General features: G+C 34.9%; 2 protein-coding genes across 2 annotated transcripts; both read left to right on the top strand.

Annotated features, from left to right (window-relative positions):
• The first annotated feature begins 1,055 nt into the window (after nt 1-1,055).
• Nucleotides 1,056-5,361, top strand: LOC117342073 (potassium channel subfamily T member 2-like). Its single transcript, XM_033904048.1, has 6 exons — nt 1,056-1,076; nt 2,426-2,529; nt 3,244-3,430; nt 3,542-3,706; nt 4,081-4,217; nt 5,151-5,361. The coding sequence occupies exons 1-6, from the start codon at nt 1,056-1,058 to the stop codon at nt 5,359-5,361; spliced, it is 825 nt and encodes a 274-aa protein (XP_033759939.1).
• Nucleotides 5,362-8,343: 2,982 nt separating this feature from the next.
• On the top strand, nt 8,344-22,247 carry LOC117343007 (potassium channel subfamily T member 2-like). The gene is made up of 15 exons (XM_033905332.1): nt 8,344-8,530; nt 8,821-8,970; nt 9,637-9,821; nt 11,671-11,824; nt 12,129-12,234; nt 12,692-12,864; nt 13,598-13,669; nt 18,304-18,420; nt 18,716-18,827; nt 18,978-19,082; nt 19,494-19,577; nt 19,803-19,919; nt 20,232-20,355; nt 20,826-20,916; nt 21,324-22,247. Exons 1-15 carry the CDS (start codon nt 8,382-8,384, stop codon nt 21,418-21,420), a joined length of 1,836 nt encoding a protein of 611 aa, XP_033761223.1. The 5' UTR covers nt 8,344-8,381; the 3' UTR covers nt 21,421-22,247.
• Nucleotides 22,248-22,945: the final 698 nt, after the last annotated feature.

Raw genomic sequence — 22,945 nt, 5'->3', positions numbered from 1 at the left:
TGAGTCAGTTATGTGCTGTAATACCTAACACATCAACATCAGTGTGTTCTATCAAATGATGAGTCAGTTGTATACTGCAATACCTAATACATCCACATCAGTGTGTTCTATCAAATGATGAGTCAGTTCAATACTGTGATACCACAAACATCCACACCAGTGTGTTCTATCAAATGATGATCAGTTCAATACTGTGATACCACAAACATCCACATCAGTGTGTTCTATTAACAGGCGAGTCAGTTTATTCTGTGATACCACACACATCCACGTCAGTGTGTTCTATCAAATGATGAGTCAGTTCTATACTGTAATACCTAACAGATCCACATCAGTGTGTTCTATCAAATGATGAGTCAGTTCTATACTGTAATACCTACCACATCCACACCAGGGTGTTCTATCAAATGATGAGTCAGTTCTATACTGTAATATCTAACACATCCACACCAGTGTGTTCTATCAAATGATGTGTAAGTTATATACTGTAATACCACCTAACACAGCCACATCAGTATGTTCTATCAAATGATGAATCATTTCTTTACTGTAATACCTAACACATCCACATCAGTGTGTTCTATCAAATAATGAGTCGATTATGTACTGATATACCTAACACATCCACGTCAGTGTGTTCTATCAAATGATGAGTCGATTATGTACTGTAATACCTAACACATCCACGTCAGTGTGTTCTATCAAATGATGAGTCGGTTATGTACTGTAATACCTAACACATCCATATCAGTGTCTTCTATCAAATGATGAGTCAGTTCTATACTGTAATACGTAACATATCCACACCAGTGTGCTCTATCAACTGGTGAGTCAGTTCTATCACACATCAAGTTCCTCAACACACGTCGGCTGTACTGAGTTGAACTATTATCTGCACCCTACAATGTATCTTTTAACATTTCTTTTTCTTTGGAACTTCAAATCCAATTTAATTGTTCTTGTATGATGTCGTCACATGCACTATTGATTTCATGCAGAATAGAAATGTCGATATTTGGTTTAAATGTCATCATACCCTAACCCTTACCCTAACAATGTCGATCTTTGAGTTAAATGTAATTTCACCCTAACCCTAGCCTAACAATGTTAATCCTTTGTTAAAATGTCATGTCACCCTTACCCTAACCCTTACCATGACAATGTTTGGTTTCAATGTCATGTTACCTTTACACTAAGCCTAACAATGTCGATCTTTGGTTTATATGTCATGTCATCCTAAACTAAGTCTATATCAGCCATTGGATTATATACAGAGGATCAATGTCAGTCATCTAAAGTTCATTCTACCATCATAAAATCAACGCCAAAGAGCGTCCAGATGAAAACTTAGCACTCATATTTGCTTCATTAGTGGATCCAGTTTAACAAAAACGTTATGATATTATCTTTAATAAAAATATTAACTAGACCATTATTTCTCTACTCTTGGTGTTTCCACCTATTTAAAATGAGAGCTGCATTTATACTCTGAGCAATATGATGTCTAAATACCACAGTTACTCATAATGTCCATTTAAGGTACCTCCTCCTGTGGGTTCAGCGACCGTTCATTCTCTGGATCCTGCAAATAGCCCTATCGTCAGTGTGGTTCTTAAAGAGTTCACTCGTTATATACATCAGTCCTCAGGTACGACATTTCAATGATAAATTGGTTTTAGCGATAATATACTACGCAGAACATATATAGCAATTAATATGTTTTATATAAGTGAAACAAGAAAACAAACGATGAATGCGCTATTTTTCACTTAGATTATTCAGCGCGTTTCACCAGTGTCACGTTTCCTATTCTCAGGGAACACGAATACGCAAGTTTTGGTGTGAAGGTCTCCTATTGGATTGGATGTGTACATTACCTTACCTGCTTACGGTATCTTGTCCTTTATACGATTAAACAATACTGCAAAATTGACTTTTAAAAATATTGATATCATTATTGAAGTTACTGATTGTTTTCATTTTATTAAGTATCATTGCACATTACAATTTGACGTGATAATGTAATACTAATAAACTTCATAACGTCATAGCATCTTTGTCGCCAGCTTGTCCCAGTCTTTAGGGACCTGTTCCTGCCCGGGTTCTTGGTCTGCTGGTTGGTTCGTCGTGTCGTCCGTAATCTGCTTGTAAGCATAACAATTATATCGTAATACTCTCGTTTAAAGGTAATAAGAAATATATCATATGTCATATTTATATATTAATATTTCTTTATTCATATATACATTATATTTTCGTTAATGTTTTTTCTTGCATTACTTTATTTTTCTTTCATGTGAATAAAGTCATAACTTATACACCTCATTTATAGTCTTATGTATCTTTACAGTGTATGTGTCGATATTCTATTTATTTATAACTTAATTATATGTCTTTTGATATATCTAATTATTACACATTATAGAATGACCTTCACCTTACAAGACAACGTTGCCAGGTTTTCTCTGTGACTCTGACTCATCAACTTTTGCTCCTCCTGGTCACGCTGTCATGCCTGATATTTACCACGTGGGTAACAATAAAGAAACAAACGACGTCCCCATACCTTACGGTTAAGCAGTACTTAATAACAGGTGGTAGTGAGAGTTCACATATCAGATGTCATGATCTTATTTGCTTTCATTTAATATGAGATAAAATAAAACGAGCCGAGATTTTGTCTTGATCACAGGAAGTACTCGTTACGCCATTTTGTTCAACTTCACGGAATCGCCTCGCGCTACCCGCTTTTGATAAATTCAAACAATTGAAGTTGTACTATAACTTCATTTTAGAGCTACGTTGATCGACGTAACGGAAATCTTTCTACTGTTTATGTCAGATAGGTTGCGAATCAATCACAGCCATGAATCTGATTTAAAATGCTTTTCTTTCAAATTCATATACAGAGATAGAAAAAATTAATACAAATGCAATCAAACATGGTTATTAAATGTGTATCTTACTTATGTATCTTAGCATTTGTATCATCGTTCACTATTCATAATATATAACTGATGAGAAAATAATAAGCCCGCGTCAAGCGTTCATGTCATTTCTTATAAAAACCGGTGATATTTATATCATAAATAACATTTTGACATGCAATAGAAAAGGAGCAGAATTGGTTAAACCAGTAAGCGGCCTCAGAATGCTTACAGTATTCGAGTTGTTATGACGAAAACGCGCCTTGACATCAATCTGCATTGACAATCTCTTTTTTGATATATGATGATTCTCTAGGATGTGTGGTGTACAACATATACAAAGAGGAAGCAGTGGGGCTGAGCTGACCATGTTTGAATCTTTCTACTTTGTGATCGTGACTTTCAGCACGGTCGGGTACGGGGACATTTCCCCAGACACATGGCTAGGGCAGCTCTTTATGACGTGTATGATCGGACTTGCCTTCGCCTTTATACCCAGACAGGTACATAATTTACATATCCAAATGCTTAAATCATCTTGTGAATTATTGGGCACTACTTTTATTCAAGACCGATTATCGAGGTGTAAAAGATAATATTTTGATATATTTTAGGTAGAAGGAGTAACTTCAGCACTTTACGAGATCCGCACAACAGGTGGGGAGTACAGTGAACGGAATGCACATGGACAGCATCACGTTGTATTGTGTACCACGGGTATAACAGCAGAACATTTACTTAATTTCCTGATAGAATTCTACGCCCACTCACATCTTGAGGTAAGGAATCTATTAGCCTTACCTGATTTATCACAATTCTGTCTTCAAATTGACGTACTGCCATTTAGATAAGCCTATGGTTATTATCAGGAAAACCGTTTGTTAGTTATCTTAGGGTTTAGAACTTCTTTTCGAATAACTTTGATGGAAAGTTATATTCGATACCGTGTTAGGTTTCTTACTGTTATTATGTTGCATTTTGAAAATAAAATAGCTTCCTTGTTACATTAAAGATAAACAATCACGGTATTGGTACTGTTATTCTTTTTTATATAATTTATGTGCTACTAATCATAACCATAACATTAACTTTCATATCAAGTGCAATGATAATATAATGCATGCCGAATGAAAGTATTTTCAATTTATTTTAGTACCACACAGTGGTGCTGTTAAGTACGGAACGAAGAGACATGGGACTAAAAATACTCCTGAAAGATCCGAAATGGTCGTATCGAGTCATATATATACAAGGATCTGCGCTCATTGATGTTGATTTACAGAGATGCAGGTTTGTTTTCTATAACATATCACAATGTAAAACTTCAACACTATCACACAGGTTGAGCTTATTCTGGGACCTTTTACATAGACTAGCTTTGGCAAGATTTAATTTATTTGCAATTCTCGGACTATTTTAATACAGGTTACCTTTTCGTTTTTGTTCTTTCTTGTTCTTTCCTGCGAATAATGAGTCCGAAATTGACGAAATTGCTCTATCAGTCTTTTTGTGACGATCTTAATTTGAAACGACTTATGTAGGATTTAAAATGACGTTTCAACTGTGGATCAGATGTGTGTACAACACAATTGTAATCCTATTAAAATTGATAGTTTGGTGCTACATAATCAACTACGAATATGTATATGTTAACATAAGGCTTGTTCCTATCTCAAGAACTGGTCAGGAATCTAATTCAATGTTTACAAATTATAATCTCCGTTAAATTCAAATATATTTCAACGGAAAACGTTCCCTTGACATTACTTTTTGAGAACAAATACGAATTTGTGTAAATAACAAAGACACGTGTATGGATAGATATACTCTCCTGAGCACCAGACTAAGTACGACAAGGTATAGTTAGGGAAACAAAAGGGCTATGAAAATACATAAACCGGGTTAAAGATGTACGAATAAATTGGAGTACATTTATTTCATATTTGCATAAACGAATATATCACCAGTAAACCAACGCGCTTAAATTTGACACGAATATATTATGATGTGGTTATGATGTGGCCACATATTGTAGGAAAACTAACCCCATGGTGAAATTGTGTATTTAGATTAAGAAGGAATAGGATTGATTCGTCTCACTGGAGTGGGGATTCATTTTTCCCCTTAGTTCTTTTTAGTTTAAATGTTAGTGCACTTATGTTATGCAGTAAAAATTAATTACTGAGCATGTCCTTTTGTATAGCACATTATTTGTTATTTCAGATTGACTGAGGCAGATGCCTGTTTTATTCTACCACCTCCAGTGTTCGACAACAGACAACAAACTGTAACTAACATTTACAACAAACTTGCATTATTGGTTAAACATTTTGTATATCTGGTCACTGTCACATTCTTGACACCAGTGACCGTATCTGGTCACTGTCACATTCTTGACACAAGTGATCGTATCTGGTCACTGTCACATTCTTGACACCAGTGACCGTATCTGGTCACTGTCACATTCCTGACACAAGTGACCGTATCTGGTCACTGTCACATTCTTGACACCAGTGATCGTATCTGGTCACTGTCACATTCTTGACACAAGTGACCGTTTCTGGTCACTGTCACATTCTTGACACAAGTGACCGTGTCTGGTCACTGTCTCATTCTTGGCACAAGTGACCTATCTGGTCACTGTCACATTCTTGACACCAGTGACCGTATCTGGTCACTGTCACATTCCTGACACAAGTGACCGTATCTGGTCACTGTCACATTCTTGACACAAGTGACCGTATCTGGTCACTGTCACATTCTTGACACAAGTGACCGTATCTGGTCACTGTCACATTCCTGACACAAGTGATCGTATCTGGTCACTGTCACATTCTTGACACAAGTGACCGTATCTGGTCACTATCACATTTTTGACACCAGTGACCGTGTCTGGTCACTGCCTCATTCTTGGCACAAGTGACCTATCTGGTCACTGTCACATTCTTGACACCAGTGACCGTATCTGGTCACTGTCACATTCCTGACACAAGTGACCGTATCTGGTCACTGTCACATTCTTGACACAAGTGACCGTTTCTGGTCACTGTCACATTCCTGACACAAGTGACCGTTTCTGGTTACTGTCACATTCTTGACACAAGTGACAGTATCTGGTCACTGTCACATTCTTGACACAAGTGACCGTATCTGGTCACTGTCACATTCTTGACACAAGTGACCGTTTCTGGTCATTGTCACATTCTTGACACCAGTGACCGTATCTGGTCACTGTCACATTCCTGACACAAGTGACCGTATCTGGTCACTGTCACATTCTTGACACCAGTGATCGTATCTGGTCACTGTCACATTCTTGACACAAGTGACCGTATCTGGTCACTGTCTCATTCTTGACACCAGTGACCGTATCTGGTCACTGTCACATTCTTGACACAAGTGACCGTATCTGGTCACTGTCACATTCTTGACACAAGTGATCGTATCTGGTCACTGTCACATTCTTGACACAAGTGACCGTGTCTGGTCACTGTCTCATTCTTGACACCAGTGATCGTATCTGGTCACTGTCACATTCTTGACACCAGTGACCGTATCTGGTCACTGTCACATTCTTGGCACAAGTGACCTATCTGGTCACTGTCACATTCTTGACACCAGTGACCGTATCTGGTCACTGTCACATTCCTGACACAAGTGACCGTATCTGGTCACTGTCACATTCTTGACACAAGTGACCGTTTCTAGTCACTGTCACATTCCTGACACAAGTGACCGTTTCTGGTTACTGTCACATTCTTGACACCAGTGACCGTATCTGGTCACTATCACATTTTTGACACCAGTGACCGTATCTGGTCACTGTCACATTCTTGACACAAGTGACCGTTTCTGGTCATTGTCACATTCTTGACACCAGTGACCGTATCTGGTCACTGTCACATTCCTGACACAAGTGACCGTATCTGGTCACTGTCACATTCTTGACACAAGTGACCGTTTCTGGTCATTGTCACATTCTTGACACCAGTGACCGTATCTGGTCACTATCACATTTTTGACACCTGTCATCATATCTTAGTTATTATCTGTATGAAGTGAGTGCGCTCTGGCAGGCTTGGGTAGAGTAGCATTGTCCTGTGATCTTAACAACAGAAATATAAAACAAGTTGCATTCCATACGAATACTTTTCTATTAAGCAATATAATCGTAAAAACAAGTATAACTATATACGTTATATGTCCAGAAGTATAATGAACAAACGTTATAGTAATGACATGCTTTCAATAAATGCCTAATGCATGAGGTATTGTCTTTACCCATTTCTAAGGCTTGTGTAGCGTATTGCATTTAGTGTTTCTGACAGAAAATTCAGAACGTTTAAGTAGGGATTGTATGTCTACCAAACTACCGTATGCATGTATACATGACTATGGTAGATAAGTACATTCACAGCTGTTACGAGGACGAAAACAAAGAAGCCAACAAAACATATCAGCGTTGTTATTGTAGGACCAACTGACTCTCATGTTTTACTTGGCGGCCAAGGACTTCGCTCCAAACTGTCAACTATATGTAAAGCTACATAAACTAGAGAATAGCATACACGTACAAAATGAAGGTAAAAGCTTACTTGCTAATTATCCATTAGAAATCATCAATGATAATTCTTTTCTCTCATTTATAAGATAAGAGGCTTTTCCTGGTTCCTTGCAATCATTTCTCCTTTATAAGACACTTTTACTAGGTTCCGTTAAATTATTTCTCCTTGATAAGACCCTTGTAATGGCTCCGTAAAATTATTTCTCCTTGATAAGACGCCTGTAATGGTTCCGTACAGTGTGTTTTTCTTGATAAGACACTTATCATGGTTACGTACAATTAATTGTCCTTTATAAGACACCTGGCTATTTTCTTCACTATTATTTATCCTTGATAAGACACTTTCAATTTTCTTCACATAATTAATTTCTTCACCATTATTTGTGCTTGATAAGACACTTTTTAATTTTCTTCACATTATTTGCCCTTGATAAGACATGTTTTAATTTTCTTCACCATTATTTGTGCTTGATAAGATGCGTTTACTTGTTTTTTACTAGTATTTGTTCTTAATAATAATACCTGGAAAATCAATTGAATCTTTAATTTGTTTTGAATAACAAGATTTATGATGCTACATATTCAACAGCGTGTACACCGCATGTCACAAAATGGCACCAACGGTCAAAATATGACAATAAATAAAACAATAACAGCGACCTTACAGTGATTGCTAAGTCACGTATAAATAAAGTGGCAAGGTATGATGTAAAAGCGGGATGCAATGAATGTATATTTTTGTTTTGTTTAATGATAATAAAGAACGGCTCAAACATTTGTTGAGTGGTAATGGCGTTAAGTATGTAACGTTTGGCAACAAATACATTATTTTATTGTTGCATTACGTCGGTCATAATTACTATTGTCGGATGTAGCTACTTTAATAATTAATGATACAAAGCTGCCTAATAGCGTATTTCATTCTTGAAGATCACGTGTTATGTGGAGATGAAGTGAAGTTCGCCATTTTGGCGAACAACTGTCTATACCCCGGATTTTCAGCGTTGGTAACTCTTCTGATTCATTCTACTACCATCGAGTAAGCACCAGCCTTAAACATTAGATCTTTAAAAGAAAATTTCTGTAGTCTAGAAGGACATCTTTTATGTATTCTTTTTAAAAAATTGCGTTAAACGACAAGTTGTAATGAACAACAATATTTATTTAATATGTTATCAGACAACCTATTTGAAATTACATCAAAACAGGTCGATTGGGTATGAAGTCAAAACATGTTCTATATGTTTTCGGTTTATCACATGTTAATCAATTGTAATAAAAGTCGTGTAACACAAACAATTAAAGTACTACTCTCAATATGTGAAAAAGAGCGGAGTCTAATGACATGGAACCATGGCAACAGCTTTACGGAAGACAGTCCAGGAACTCCCTATATAGCATACAGCTGAACCAAAGTAAAGTGTTTCGGCGATATCGAGGCTGGAGTTTCACTCTCGCTTCAGCTGATGCTCATAAAAGGTAGCGTCTGTTTGCAAATTTCTGATAATTTCTTCTTCAGTTAAAGTTTACAATATATGATACATATGGCAGTTTTTGCTGGTGTTTTATACTAATTATAGTTTTAAAACTCTTAAACCATGCGTTTTGTAATTTTTTGTAACAATATCAAAAAATCATTATTTGCTTCATATGAATTATAATAGCATGCTGCATCTTTTTAAATATATTTGTCAGTATGGTAAATATTGGTAAATCATTTAGCATTAAGCACCACTCTGTGCCTTGATTTAGGACCATAACACGGAATAAATTGCTATTAAATGTTTCTATTAATATTTTTTTTTTTTTTTTTTTTTTACATTTGTATTTCCGTTTGCAAGTACATTTTCAATTAAAACAATTTCTATGTATGTTCAATAAGCAAAGAATGTTTTTTCTCGTGACTTTCCTGCATATAGTAAGAAATATTTGGCCGCGCTTTAGATAAGTGGTTACGACGAGAAAAAAAACGACCTCAGAAACCGACATGTAATTTTGATATCACTATGCCAGTGTTTTTGTCAAATCACACGAAACTAGCCTTGATAGTGTTATATGCAGAATAAATGTCAACACATTTAAGTAAATGTATAGTGTAGATAAGGTTCAGATTCTAATATGTATGAAAATTAACGTTCAATATAGGTACGGTGTGGGATTGTTAGCGGTACTGGACAAGACAAGACACGATTCCCGGATACGATTGAATCCAGGAGATGGATACAAACTTCGGGACTTTGATTGTTTGTTGTATATTTCTGATGTCGCCGAAGATGTGATGTCAACATCTAGATTAGTTTCTGGGAGAGGAAATGCCTATGTAGGAGATGGTATGTAAACTGATATCGTTCTTTGTTATTTTCAGCGTTTTATCAGTGTTCATTTTCATCTTAATATCTCTTATGAATATTATTTGTAATTAGGTAGTTTTGTTTGCCGATGCGCTATCAATCCGTTGCTTTGTAGCAAGAATCTATGGTGTATAGTAAACTTAACTTCATCTCATTATGCGTTGTAGTCTAGAGTTATACATGTATAACATTGTATATGTTTCTATGGTTACATTCTGCTCTGGGAGAGGATATAGACACAACGCAAGTCAGCTACTACTGCTTTTTCCAATTGAGATAAACATATTTATCGGAAGCGACGATATATTGGATTATTGTGAAATACTTCTTTTCGTGAAAGAACTCAACTTCATGATTTTGAGATACTATAAGCATGGATGTCCTTAATCCTAAACTCGATATAAAAACTGCTATACGGTAATATATGTATATACATTGTATATTATATATACTTCACATACATTTTCTTCTAAAATACTATTAAACTTATTTATAATATTTTCTGACATCAAGTTTATATATTCAATTTGTACCTTCTTTTATCAAAATGAAAAAAAAAAAAAAATTCAAGTTTCAAATAAACACAACGTTATGACGATTAAACCTCCCATCAACATGTTTTACTCAGGTTATAAAGGTGTGGTTTCATGCAATGTTAATTTCCCATAGGGTTTGACCTAACATGTTTTACACTTCGACACCATTCACCGATATATTGTTTTGTGACGTCAAAGTTGGTCCGCCTGGCTATGTAATTAATCCAAATTAATCGATAATGCACTTTCCTGATTAACTAATAGGAACGCAGAATGACACAAAAGAGATAAATGTGTATCATTTATTTTAACAAAGTAGGAAAATTTGAACCATATATGTTTAGGTGCGGGTTTTAAAGACATCTTTAGGAGATGCATTAAAACCAAGAAACCCTAACCCAAGAAACATAAAAAAGTAGCAGACTTCCTGTAGTCTGCGATTCTCCTCTGCGGATAATGCAGATTGTACAGCCTGCACAGGTTGGACAAAACAGTTTCTAGAAATAATTTCACGTTGTTCGTCCTATATTGACACTGGTATTTACACTCCAGACCACGTGGATGCACTACTGTCGTTCTGGGTAAAAGTGAAGACGGACATATTATGGAAACAGTGTTCAACTCGTTTTAACATGTCAGTTTCTAGTATATGGATCACATGTCGTTCCATAGTAAAATCATTACACATAGATTTTGTTCCGTTGTCCCTTTGACATGAACATCTTACAAGGCAGCACATTACAATGTTCTCCAAAACATTTTTTGGCAAGTTTTATTTTTTACCCTCAGAGTCGCATATTCTCCAATAGCAGTTAACTATCATATATCATAAAGCAATTATTTAGCGTCATCGTGATATTTAATCACCAGGATATATGCTGTGGGGAGGTTCGTCTTCTATATCATCTAGCCTACTGTATGCAACAGTGTCTAACGTGGTACTGATGTAATCATACAAAACAGGTTTAATTTCTGGGCAATATCTCAGTATATTATTCAAGGTAATTTATTCCATTTCTTCCTCTTTGGTGTGTCATTACCTGTCAAATGTATTCATTCTTAACAGGTTTACATTATGCTTTACTGTATCTTCTTTACTCTATAGAAAAAAAAACCTCCCAAATTTTCAATTAAGTTTACATCATTTTGGTACTTCGCCTCACACGGATTCGTTTACATAGTAAACAACACAGGAGAACATCCCTAAAAAAATGTTGTCTTTGACATCTGATTTATTAAACATTGTGATCTTTTGTTTGATTATAATGATTTAATTATTATATACCGTTTAGATCACATTCGCGACAATAATAACAACCCACCGCTACACATGATTGAGAACTTGTACAGAGGGCGAGAACCAAGTATTGTTTCGTCTCCTTGGGAAGAAACCCTGCAGGGATGCGATCTTCAAAATACGACCGGGGACGATAGCCAAGGAGATAAGTAAGTCTTTTAAGTTACAATCAAGTTATATGTAAGATCATGTGCAATAGGAATACAAAATAAAACACAAATTATGTATGTTATATAACGTAAATACAACATATCAATATATATGACCCTAATAAGTGGATGTAAATTAACCTGTTATATATCTGAACAATGATAGGTAAATCTTGGGAAAAATTAGATCTGATTTACTCTTGTCCTGCATATGGTCGTCTTCTGATGTTTTCTTTTTTTAGATATTACACCATATTCTCTTTGTTCCTAAATAATAATTGTTTCTTATTCTGATATATCACAGTATAACCCTTGGTCGGCCTCCGTCAACTTTTTGTGCCAGCACTCCTACCACACAGTGTTACGTGATGGAGGTTAGACGTCCAGACTGCTGTTTACAGTGGGACGAGGTTAAGTTCTTATTTATTAACGAGTTAAGCTTCCGCTGTTACGGCCTTTCTCCCTTTCTGTGGACGATATGTGAATTCCATAAGTATCTCCTTATCTAAGGTTATCCTTTCCTTACATACAAGTCATTAAAAAAGCACGTGCATATACATATTTTAACGGCCATTTCATGAGATGTTATATACGTTTATCAAAGTTTTATATGGCAGCATTTGTATTTATTGATCGTTAGTATCTTTCCGTGACACTTTCATTCGTATTTTATAGAATATTTGATATACTCCCATGAGTTTAGACTGTTACTGGACATAACACACACTGAATATAACACATATCGCATCTCTGCTGCATATTATTTATTATCTAGACATGCACATTATTACATATTGATACTGACATGGAAAATCTGAGAAAATAACAATGACATATGATGATGATGTTAAATGTTACATTTTGTAGGATTGCGATCACTGTGCTTACAGAAATGCACGCCATGATCTCTACGGACGTCAGCTGATCATTCTAGCGGCTGAAGAGGAATGTGCAGGGATTATGAACTTCCTCGTCCCTCTTCGTTCACATACTATTGAAAAAGACGAACTGAGAACGATAGTGTTGCTTCTGCAAAAACAGTAAGTAAATCTTTAGATAGAAAAAAAAACTTCACATGACGGTGTTATATGACGTACATGCGTGAAAATACAAGCAAGGATAATTACGAAATGTTCTTGAATCTTATCAACCGGTTTGTAACTGCAATAAAAACACAGCTCCTGTTGCTTTTATATTTGCTATTTATCGACCTGTTAAAACATATCTGTATCGTATTACTACATTAGATATAAATCGAATTTAAATTCCAAATATAGAATAGCGAATGGATACCGATTGATATGATGGCGCTGAGCCAAAGTGAAATAAGACCAATCTACTTCCTTCTTAAACGCATATAATCTACGACATTTCCTCATATAATTGCCACTTATTGCTATTACTATACAGTGTGTAATTAAAAACACATGCAACTTAATTGAATTTTGCATATTACGCGGAAAGTGCAAATTTTGTCTGTGAAATTCGGTTGGTATCCACAATCGGTATGACTCCTACATTCATATGACATCTTACTGATCCAATAGCTGCATGTGTGCATTTAGGGGAAATTACCATATCCGGAACACAACTGTACAGATCTTTCATGCCGAAATGTTCCAATTGGATATTCAACAAACGCATGCATCATATATCGTTTGTATATAGTGGTTGCTGTTGTGTTTCCTCAGATTTTTACGTTTTTTGGCCAACCTGCTGTTGATTGTAATTCTAATTCTATACACTTATTTCACCAACTTTGATTTCCTCTAGACCAAGTGACGTCTTCATGGAAACAATAGCACGTTTTCCGCAAGTATTCTGGATTGAAGGAAGCATTACAAGGTACAACATTTTATCTTAACATAACGTACCGTTGTACATGTACATAACATAATCTTTAATACAAGATTAAGTTAAGTGTTTTAGTGAAAGTTTTAGTTAAGTGCTTTAGTGAAAATTCCTACAGTAAGAGTTATGGCTAAGTAACCATGATCTGTCTGAACTATCTCTGACTGGACGGTGACCGGAGGCTGGCGATCATACGATATATGTACAGCCAATCGGTCGATACAGATTGACCTTCCGCAACGGTCGCTTCTCAGCAAATCTAACAGTCGTTACAATGCAACCGAGTTTGTTATTATTTAAGATAAAGGTCGTAAAAAGAAAAAGAAAATTGGCCAGATTGGAATGTTGTTCACTCAGAGGGATGACTAAACTGATTTTTTTTAGATAATTTACAGACTAATAAACTAATTATGTTGTTGTTATAGCACTTAATCTTTTCCGCAATTAGTCGTAAGCAGGTTTGTCCAAATGACTTATTTTAATTCTCCCTCAATTCCTTTATTAACCTTTACTCTGTGACCAATCAATAAAGTACGAACACGATAACAATTCCACAGACATTTTTTTATTACATGCGTAATAGTGAAAAATTAGTTGTTATTCTAAGCAATCCTTTTTTGGAAAGGTCCTTACTTGTTTATTTTGTTTCTTAAGTATTATGAAACGTCCGGTTTTAATATCATCGATTGTCTTAAACCACGAAATAAACATAATAAAATCAAAAGAAATTGTATGTTTTACACTAGTTATGTGTGTGTTTATATTTACAAACATCCATTTATATTGACTCGATGCAAATTGTCCCTTTAGGTTTACTTGCACCAAGGAAAATTGTACTTTGTCAAGGATATATTTCTATTTGTTCGGCCATGAGATGGGGGATGGGCGACTCGTAGGTAGGGATCGCCCCAAACACTGTCGTTTATATCAAATTAGAGGCCAAAATCTTACACATCTTGTACGTTTTGCCAATTTAAAATTTATTATAATGTCAAACGCTGAAAAGATTTATGTATAATATAAGTTACATAGATACATATGTAAAACTTTCTATGTAACAGTTCAAGTGATCGTAATTGAGTAAACCAATGGCTGTATATCACAATTCAGTGACGTTATTACACCAATTTAATGCTGTGAAATTCTAACAATAACTTTGACTGAACATGTTACGACTTCTTACGTATATAAGCTGACAAGAAATAAGATCCTTGAAAAAATATACTTTTATTAGATATTTGTTAATTAAGACACGAGAAATTACAAATGGAAGTTTGGAATGCTTTACAGAATTAACATTGTAATCATAATGATAATTAGCAGCTCGTATAATATTTTCATGTACTATTTGTTTTATGTCGAATATTCAGATAATTCTGGGAACATAGCCGGTGATAATACAATTGAGTGTTTAAGAAACATGTTATCATTTTTTATCTTTGTAAGATTCTTATTTATTAGATATTAAATCAAATTTCGGATTTAAGTGCTAACAATACCATAACAATAATAAAACAATATATAGCGGGCAAATGAATATTTACAACTAGGTTAAGAATAAGTAAATGTGATATTTCATCTATCTAAAAATATGAGATTCCTTTCCATTTCATATTGAAGGAAACATTGATGATTGCATAATTAGATGAAGTAAGCCATTAAGTATGCTAATGTAAATTAAGCCTTACATAACAACACTTCTTTTAGAATTTAATTATATTTTGTTTTGTTTAAGTTTTAATTGTCAATAGCGTTTATATTAGTATAAAAGGTTTCAGCATTCTACATTTACATATTTCATTTATCTGCTAACAAAATGATGTTTAGTTAATGCTGTTATTCTCAACCTTATTTAACCAATTTGCATAAATTTAAAGCTGTGATCTGCTCGTATATATATATATGCTTATATATATTGACGATCTCTGTAGGAGCGTATGGTGAATTCACAAACTATGATATGATCGTATACGTAACAAAATGTCCCTAAAACTGTTGGTTGCCCTAGTTAAGATATAACATTACATTGTAGTTCTAATAACACTTGAATAGATTAACAAGGCCTGTGATCCGATTCGTATTTACTAATTGTCAAATACGTATTTGCCGTGACTGACTGATACAGGTGTAGTAGAAAAGGGATTTCTGGCGAATAGGTGTCAATCCCGGATATAGCGGGTATGATTTTGTACTTCGCGTTGTGTTTAATTTTGTGATCTCATATGTCAGACACCCATTCCTCAATATCCCTCGTCCACAATGTTCTTTTATATCAGGCGGGAGATAAGAGAAATGAAAACTTGAGTCAGAAATAACAGTTCCAGTATTTAATAACATAACAAATCATCATCTGGAAACATAACAATTGTAAAGGTTGTTGCCATTGTAAAATATGGACAGCAGTAGTATCAAAAACTTTATCACAGAGACTAGTGTCCTTAAGTTTAACTTGTAATTATAGACATAATGTGATAGTAAACCAGTAAATACTACCTAAATAGTTCCTATATAATAACTTCCCCGAATAGCTGCATCCAGAGCTATACATAATTCTACTCTAGAAATTTATCTAGCTATTACTCCCCTATCTTCATTATATTCACCTTAGCAATTATATTTCAACCTAACACTGACAATATTCATATATTTCTCCCATAAGCTCATACAACTACCACCTTGCCACAGTGAGACTGCTGTCTCTAGTGTTAAACGGTCTATTACATTTCTACACAGGGGAAATATATGAACTGTACCCAGTCCTGTGCTCTCTCAATACTATGGTAACTATAGACCTATTGTTTATAACATGTAAACACCCCTCAATCAGCTGTTCTGCTGTAAATATCTTTGGTACTGTAAGTTGGCTACCAAGCCATAAACCCGTGCCGGCACGTGCTAACTCTATCCATACGCCTATACTGGGTCTCTCGAGCCATCCGGCCCTATACTAAAGTTGCAGCTAACCCATCCTTACCTGGACATAGGTTACTGTTGACGAGCTGTCCAGCCCTGTCTGCCTCGTCTATACGGGAACACCGGCTTATATAAGCCGCGGTCCATTTTGATTGGCTACTGGTGTTGAGCTCAGCCAATGAGAAATCTGCACTATGTTTACATCCCGACACACGTTCCAACATGGCTGCCTGAGAGCGAAAATACGACATAACGGAATAACAGAGGCGCTATATCTATCCTGTAACAGCGAACGCCGTCGTACCAACTGCATACAACGCTTCTAAAGCTGGTAGTTATATCAAACCATCATATTACCGCTATTCTGATGTAATAAATCCCCCGACCTAGCTACGTATAAACACATATATTACTCGACTCGACTACACAGGTACATGTGTATAAGTAAGGTGGGATAGCTGACCTGGTCTACCTCTGAGTCCACTGGCGATGATTAATAATTATCACTTAATCAAACATTAAGGGCTTGAATCTTAGAATATGAAAAAATGTTAAAATGGTCTATGATGATGAGTGAGCACACGAACGACCGGCCAACCAACGCATGGCATGGCCGAAAAAAAAACGAAACAAAAGTCCGATTGGAAAAGAGGAACGGAAAAGCAAAACAAACGAAGCACTCTTGTCGGAAGGAACCAGCAGACGGCCGAAGGAGGCCGAACGCTGGTAGAAAGATTTTTAATTGGATACTTCACCATATTTCTGTTTATTTTAATTAATTCATTTTTTTCTTTTTAATCAATAATCCAGACATCACTTATCGCACAACCATACGACTACTGATTAGTAAGTACTGATGAATCAGTAATTTGTATAATATCATTTATCTTTGAATTAAACCGACATTGTTATTTTTGTTATCGATCTTTATTCTCCATCCTGGATGATCCTTTACTTATTCACCCGCAGTAATGATCACTATTTATTTAATTTCTGGTATACGCGACTTAAAATGGTGGACGTAAATGTGCTCTTGTTGATATTGACATATCGCTGTTGTACAATCATTCGAGTTTAATTATATATGTAATTGTTCAGGTGCTATCTTTGTTGTAACCGCTTGCGTAATGAGCATTGATGAAACTTATGGTGTAATGGTTGGTGTATCAATTGGTGTAGTGTTATCACTGTTGTAACCAGTTATGTAACTACTGATGTAATCATTGGTGTAGCCATTAGTGTAACCATTTATGTAACTGCTTATGTAATCATTGGTGTAGCCATTAGTGTAACCAATTGTACAAACACGTGGCATTGGCATAGCGATTTGTGTCACTGTTGGTGTAATCATAGATGATACCATTATTGTTATCATTCGTGTAAATATTTGTTTCATGATTGATGTGATTATTTTGTTAATAGTTTGCACAATGTTGTAATCATTGATGCAATTATTGTTACAAATATTGGTTTTATCATCAATGTTATTTTTTAAAAGGTTGTGTAATACTTTGTACAATGTTGTAATCATTTATCCTTTGTGTATTTTAGTGTAATAGCTAGTAAAATATTAGTTTAATCATTGACATGTTCTAGAAGTTTTTAACATTATGAAATCAGGTATGATTTGTTATACAAACAACTTGCACCGCTTTATTGAAAATAAGTCAACTTGTTTTGTTTTAAAATCGAGATCTATAATATAATATTTTCAGTGTTGATGATCTTATAAAGTCAGGGATTCATAAAGCGACCCACTTAGTCGTGGCTAACATACAATCCTCCTTGATTACTGACTCGGATACTCTGTTTGCTGTCCGGAAAATTCAAAGGTACGTTTATACAAAATTGGGCCAATCTTGACAATCCTATCAAATGAACCAATGATAGAAACCTCAATTTGTTTCAAAGTCCCTGCTTATTACATACATCCGTTCCTGCTGGTGCTACTGATGACTGCAAAATAAATTCAAAAGTTATTATAAAGCGTCATGACCATCAGACTTTGTCATGTAAAATAAACTTTAACAATTATAATATCATTTAAAAGAAACATGTATTTTTTTTTTAGATAAATTTATAAAACTTCTTGCAGCATTATTTTGTTTTTTCTCTGTATGATTCCAGGCTGTTTCCAAACACGAATGTTATAACGGAACTGAATCATGCTTCCAACATCCGGTTCCTTCATAACAATGTACCGGAGACAATAAATATTCCAGTTGCAATACTAGAAAAGGTAAAATTGTGGCAATTAATGTCTTCATACGTTGATTTCTATCTATTTTTGTCTGTCAATTGCAACTGACCGTATACGTCATCATACAAATTCTTACGTCATCGTACTAATTTACTTGAGGAATTTCAATTATTAAGTTATTTGTTACAGACACTTAAAGAAAAGATGAGTTCTACACTACCGCACCTGTTCCGCCAGCATTTCGCCGCTGGGAAGGTGTTTAGTACTTCAATGCTCGACAATCTCATGTATCAGGTAATATCCTAAAAAAAGTTAGGACAATACCACGCAAAATAATACAAATAAACAAATGAACAAAAAAAAACGTATCATCTACATCCGAATGTCAGTTACGGCCGCCAAGAAAATAAATAGATAGATAAATCAAAAAATATTTTCAATACAAGAGTGATATAATAAAAGTTTTAAAAATAATGCCGTTGATGGCAGCTTATTTTGCCAATTTAGACTGTGTGTAATGTAATTTCCAAATGAATAACAAAAAAAGGAAATATTTCTATTATGTATTCATATAATTGTTTTCTTGTTAATTATCATAAGCTTACAAAATAACACAAACATTGATGTATTTTGAAGTACATGTATATAGCTGTATGTTTGAAAACCGTTTTCCCCGGGTTCATTTGTATATATAATTTATTGTAGACGTTTGTGAAACACTATCTGATCATGTTTGTGCGACGGTTGGCTGGGATTGAGACTGAAAACAACACAGGATATCTCTCAAGTGTAAATACAGTTATTACTCTATTATTTCTGTATTGAATAAAAAAAAAAAGCCGATTTGTAGCCCTAAAAGTTGCACTGAATGAATTAATTTTTTACATGATAGAAATAAGTTCAAACATTCCCGAAAAATGAGAATAAATTTAAAATCACAAACTTGATATGTTTATGTGAAATGACTTTAGTATACTACATAACGTAACTCAGCTTACGAATTGTTCTATACAGATTCGAGTGGACGGCGTGACATCCTCGACATACACGACATATGGTGAATTGTATTACAGCCTGACTTCAACATCAGGGAAAGTTCCTTTGGCTATCTATAGAACGAGGAATTCTAAGGTAACATCAACAGATTAAGATTAAATTTTCAGAAAATTCATTGAAAGAGAATCTAAAACGACCTGTCTTTTTATGTACAATTATAACAAATGGACGGATGTAATGATGAATTGTAATGTAATATATACATGGATGCATAACATAGAGACTCCGAATATCACTTATCAGCATCTTTTTACTCAGATACTATTACATTGCTAGAGATCTTCACTAGTTTTTTCTTCCAAGAGTGGGTGGAGTTTTTATTTTGTTTGTTTTGTTATATGTCTTTTCAATTTTATTGCGTTAGCTTTGCTTTGCTAATTGTTTTAGACAAAAACGGACCAAAATGCATCCAAACAAATTCCGGAGCAGAAAAGCTCTCATCAGTTCGAAGACACGCAAGACCATGTGTGTGGTAGACTGAAGAGTTTAGGCATGGACTCCGATGCATATAGTGAGTGTTCATTATGATGTATTACAAGAAAACCTTGAATCGAATAGGACACCTCGATATAGTTAGGTTAGATAAAAGCTAGGATGTTTTGGTACATGCACATACAAGTGTAACTGATCTTCAATGACGCTTAGCAATACAAACCAGGTGAAACCAAACAATGGAGTTTCAATTAACCATTTCTTACAGCATATAATAGCGTTAAAAATGTATGTTACCTATGCTATCTGTATATATTTTTTATTTGCGTGGGGAAAATATGACCTGCGTGTCGTTACATGATGGTTGTTATGTGCATTTACATTTGCTTTCATCCCTTTTGCCTAGATTTTGAAGGTGCATTAGTGGGACTAAAACCTTGAATTTTACAAGTATTTTATCATTTTATTCCTAAATGCTTCTTTCCACCACATAACTGTAAACGAAGCGCTACACACGCATCCGCGTCTTATTCTAACCTTGTATTTTAGTTTCCGGTTTGAACCAAGAACAAAGCGAGAATATACCATATGTTGTCCTGAACCCGACTTCTGACACCAAATTGATTGACGGAGATATTGTGTACGTATTCACTATAAAAAGACAATTTGTTTTAGTTTTTTGGGTTTGTACATAGTACATGTAAAAAGCGTATTTTAAACTTGCACTTTTTGTCCTCAACGTGCACATACACGAACAATGCAGCATCTAGCGTTCAACTTCGACAACATGGGATTCTTTGAGGATTCGATAACATTGTGTACTATACAGGAGTTTCTCCAAATTTGGAATCAGAAAGAAGTACATTCTGACGTTAGTAATCGGAGTAAATGTAATGTATAATTGTTTTATTATTGTAGTTTTGTCTTCGTTTAGGTGATATCTATATTTTGTTACTAGTGATTGCGTTACGTTTCAAAATCATTTATGTTTCTCATATTTTACAATCATGCCATGCAATCTAAATATTAAACGTAACCTGTTCACAGGTATGTTCTACAGCCTGCCAGCTTCCTGGGTCATCCTCGTCAAGCAATGAGTACTGAAGTCATGGGGGCACAAATGGGTCAAGAGGTTCATGTGTGAAATTCTATCGTTACAGCCAAAAACACGTTTACAACATGTGGATATATATTAAGCATGATCGTCCCAAAAGCCTGTTTTCCTTGCCTTTATATATATATTTGTCTGCTGTGACGGTTATGCCAACCATCCTTTCTGCTAATAGAGGATTCACAATAAATTGTATTGATTACTACTCCGCCATGTGTATCTGTAAATTAAAGGAGCGGGAATGTATGCCTCAGTTGTGACATTTTCCAAAAACAATATAAATACATGATGGAGTAACTAATGAAAAAAATCAATAAATATATATAGATAAATTACTCAGTTACTATACTTTTGCATATCTCTTCTTATTGTGTCAAATTATTGTGTCTCAATTTGAAAAGTTATCAATTTGCACATGTTAAATGGGAAGAATTCCTAAAAGTGTATCTATTTATGTCAGTGCTACTAATCTCTTCTTATCTGTCTATGTGTGTGTGTGTGTGTGTGTGTGTGTGTGTGTGTGTGTGTGCGTCTCTCTCTCTCTCTCTCTCTCTCTCTCTCTCTCTCTCTCTCTCTCTGTGTTTGTGTCTCTCTGTGTGTCTCTCTAGGCATATTTGCATAAAAGCAGCAAATCTAATTTAGCAAACGTGATATTACAGAGTGTAAAAGATGAACAAAGCGGTCAGAAAATGCTGTACAAAATGTCATAATTTAGGCCGATATTAACAACGTTGTCATGAACACGCCATGTACTGGTCTGGTTGGTCAGCTTTGTATTATATATAATTACCTTATATCGAAATGAACTGTAATGAGTTGAAATAATTAAATAATTTGATTATGACGTATCAATTTAATAAAAATCATTCGATATATATATCATTCTGTATTTGTTAGTTGTGTTTCATCACTTCTGGTTTCGGGTTTGACGAGAAGTCTGCGTCAGGTTATTTACATTGAATCCTGTTTTAGACAAAGAAGAATATGTAGTCGAGGACAAGTTTGAAGGGGTCACTAAGTATAATTCTAGTCTCTGATATGTATGAAATGCTTCCTTGAAATTGTCACAAAAAATAAAACTAGCAACGGTGTTCAGATTGTCTGGTTGAACCAAAGACAATATACAGAGCCACTGCTGACAGCTGATAACAGATTGGAGTGTAGACGGCAATGTTATTGCAAATTACGCCAATTTAAAAAGAGGATATTTCGAAAAAATTAAGCAGCTAAAAATTCCGCTCTTTTTTGTTATCATTTGGTATAAAGAATTCTCGTTCCTAACGTTGATAAATATTTCGTTCTGCATTGATTTGGAAGTTTTATTCCCGAATGTGCAATGGTTCAAAGGATAATGACTGACAAGCAAAAAAGTCTTTTTATTCAGGCTTCAGATGCGATCTTAATATGCATTAACGTTTATTTTGGAAAAACAGCGTTTTAAACGACCATTTTGTTTCAAACGGCCCCCAAAATTATTATCATAATTTAAACTCGATTTTTCCCATAAACTGACCACGAGAAATTTCTTGATATTTTAAAATAATTAAAGCAACTGACA

This window comes from Pecten maximus, chromosome 14 (assembly GCF_902652985.1).
Source record: "Pecten maximus chromosome 14, xPecMax1.1, whole genome shotgun sequence".
In the NCBI taxonomy this organism is placed as follows: Eukaryota; Metazoa; Mollusca; class Bivalvia; order Pectinida; family Pectinidae; genus Pecten; species Pecten maximus.
The sequence above is the reverse complement of the archived record's forward strand: the minus strand, read 5'-3'. Positions and strand labels throughout refer to the sequence as shown.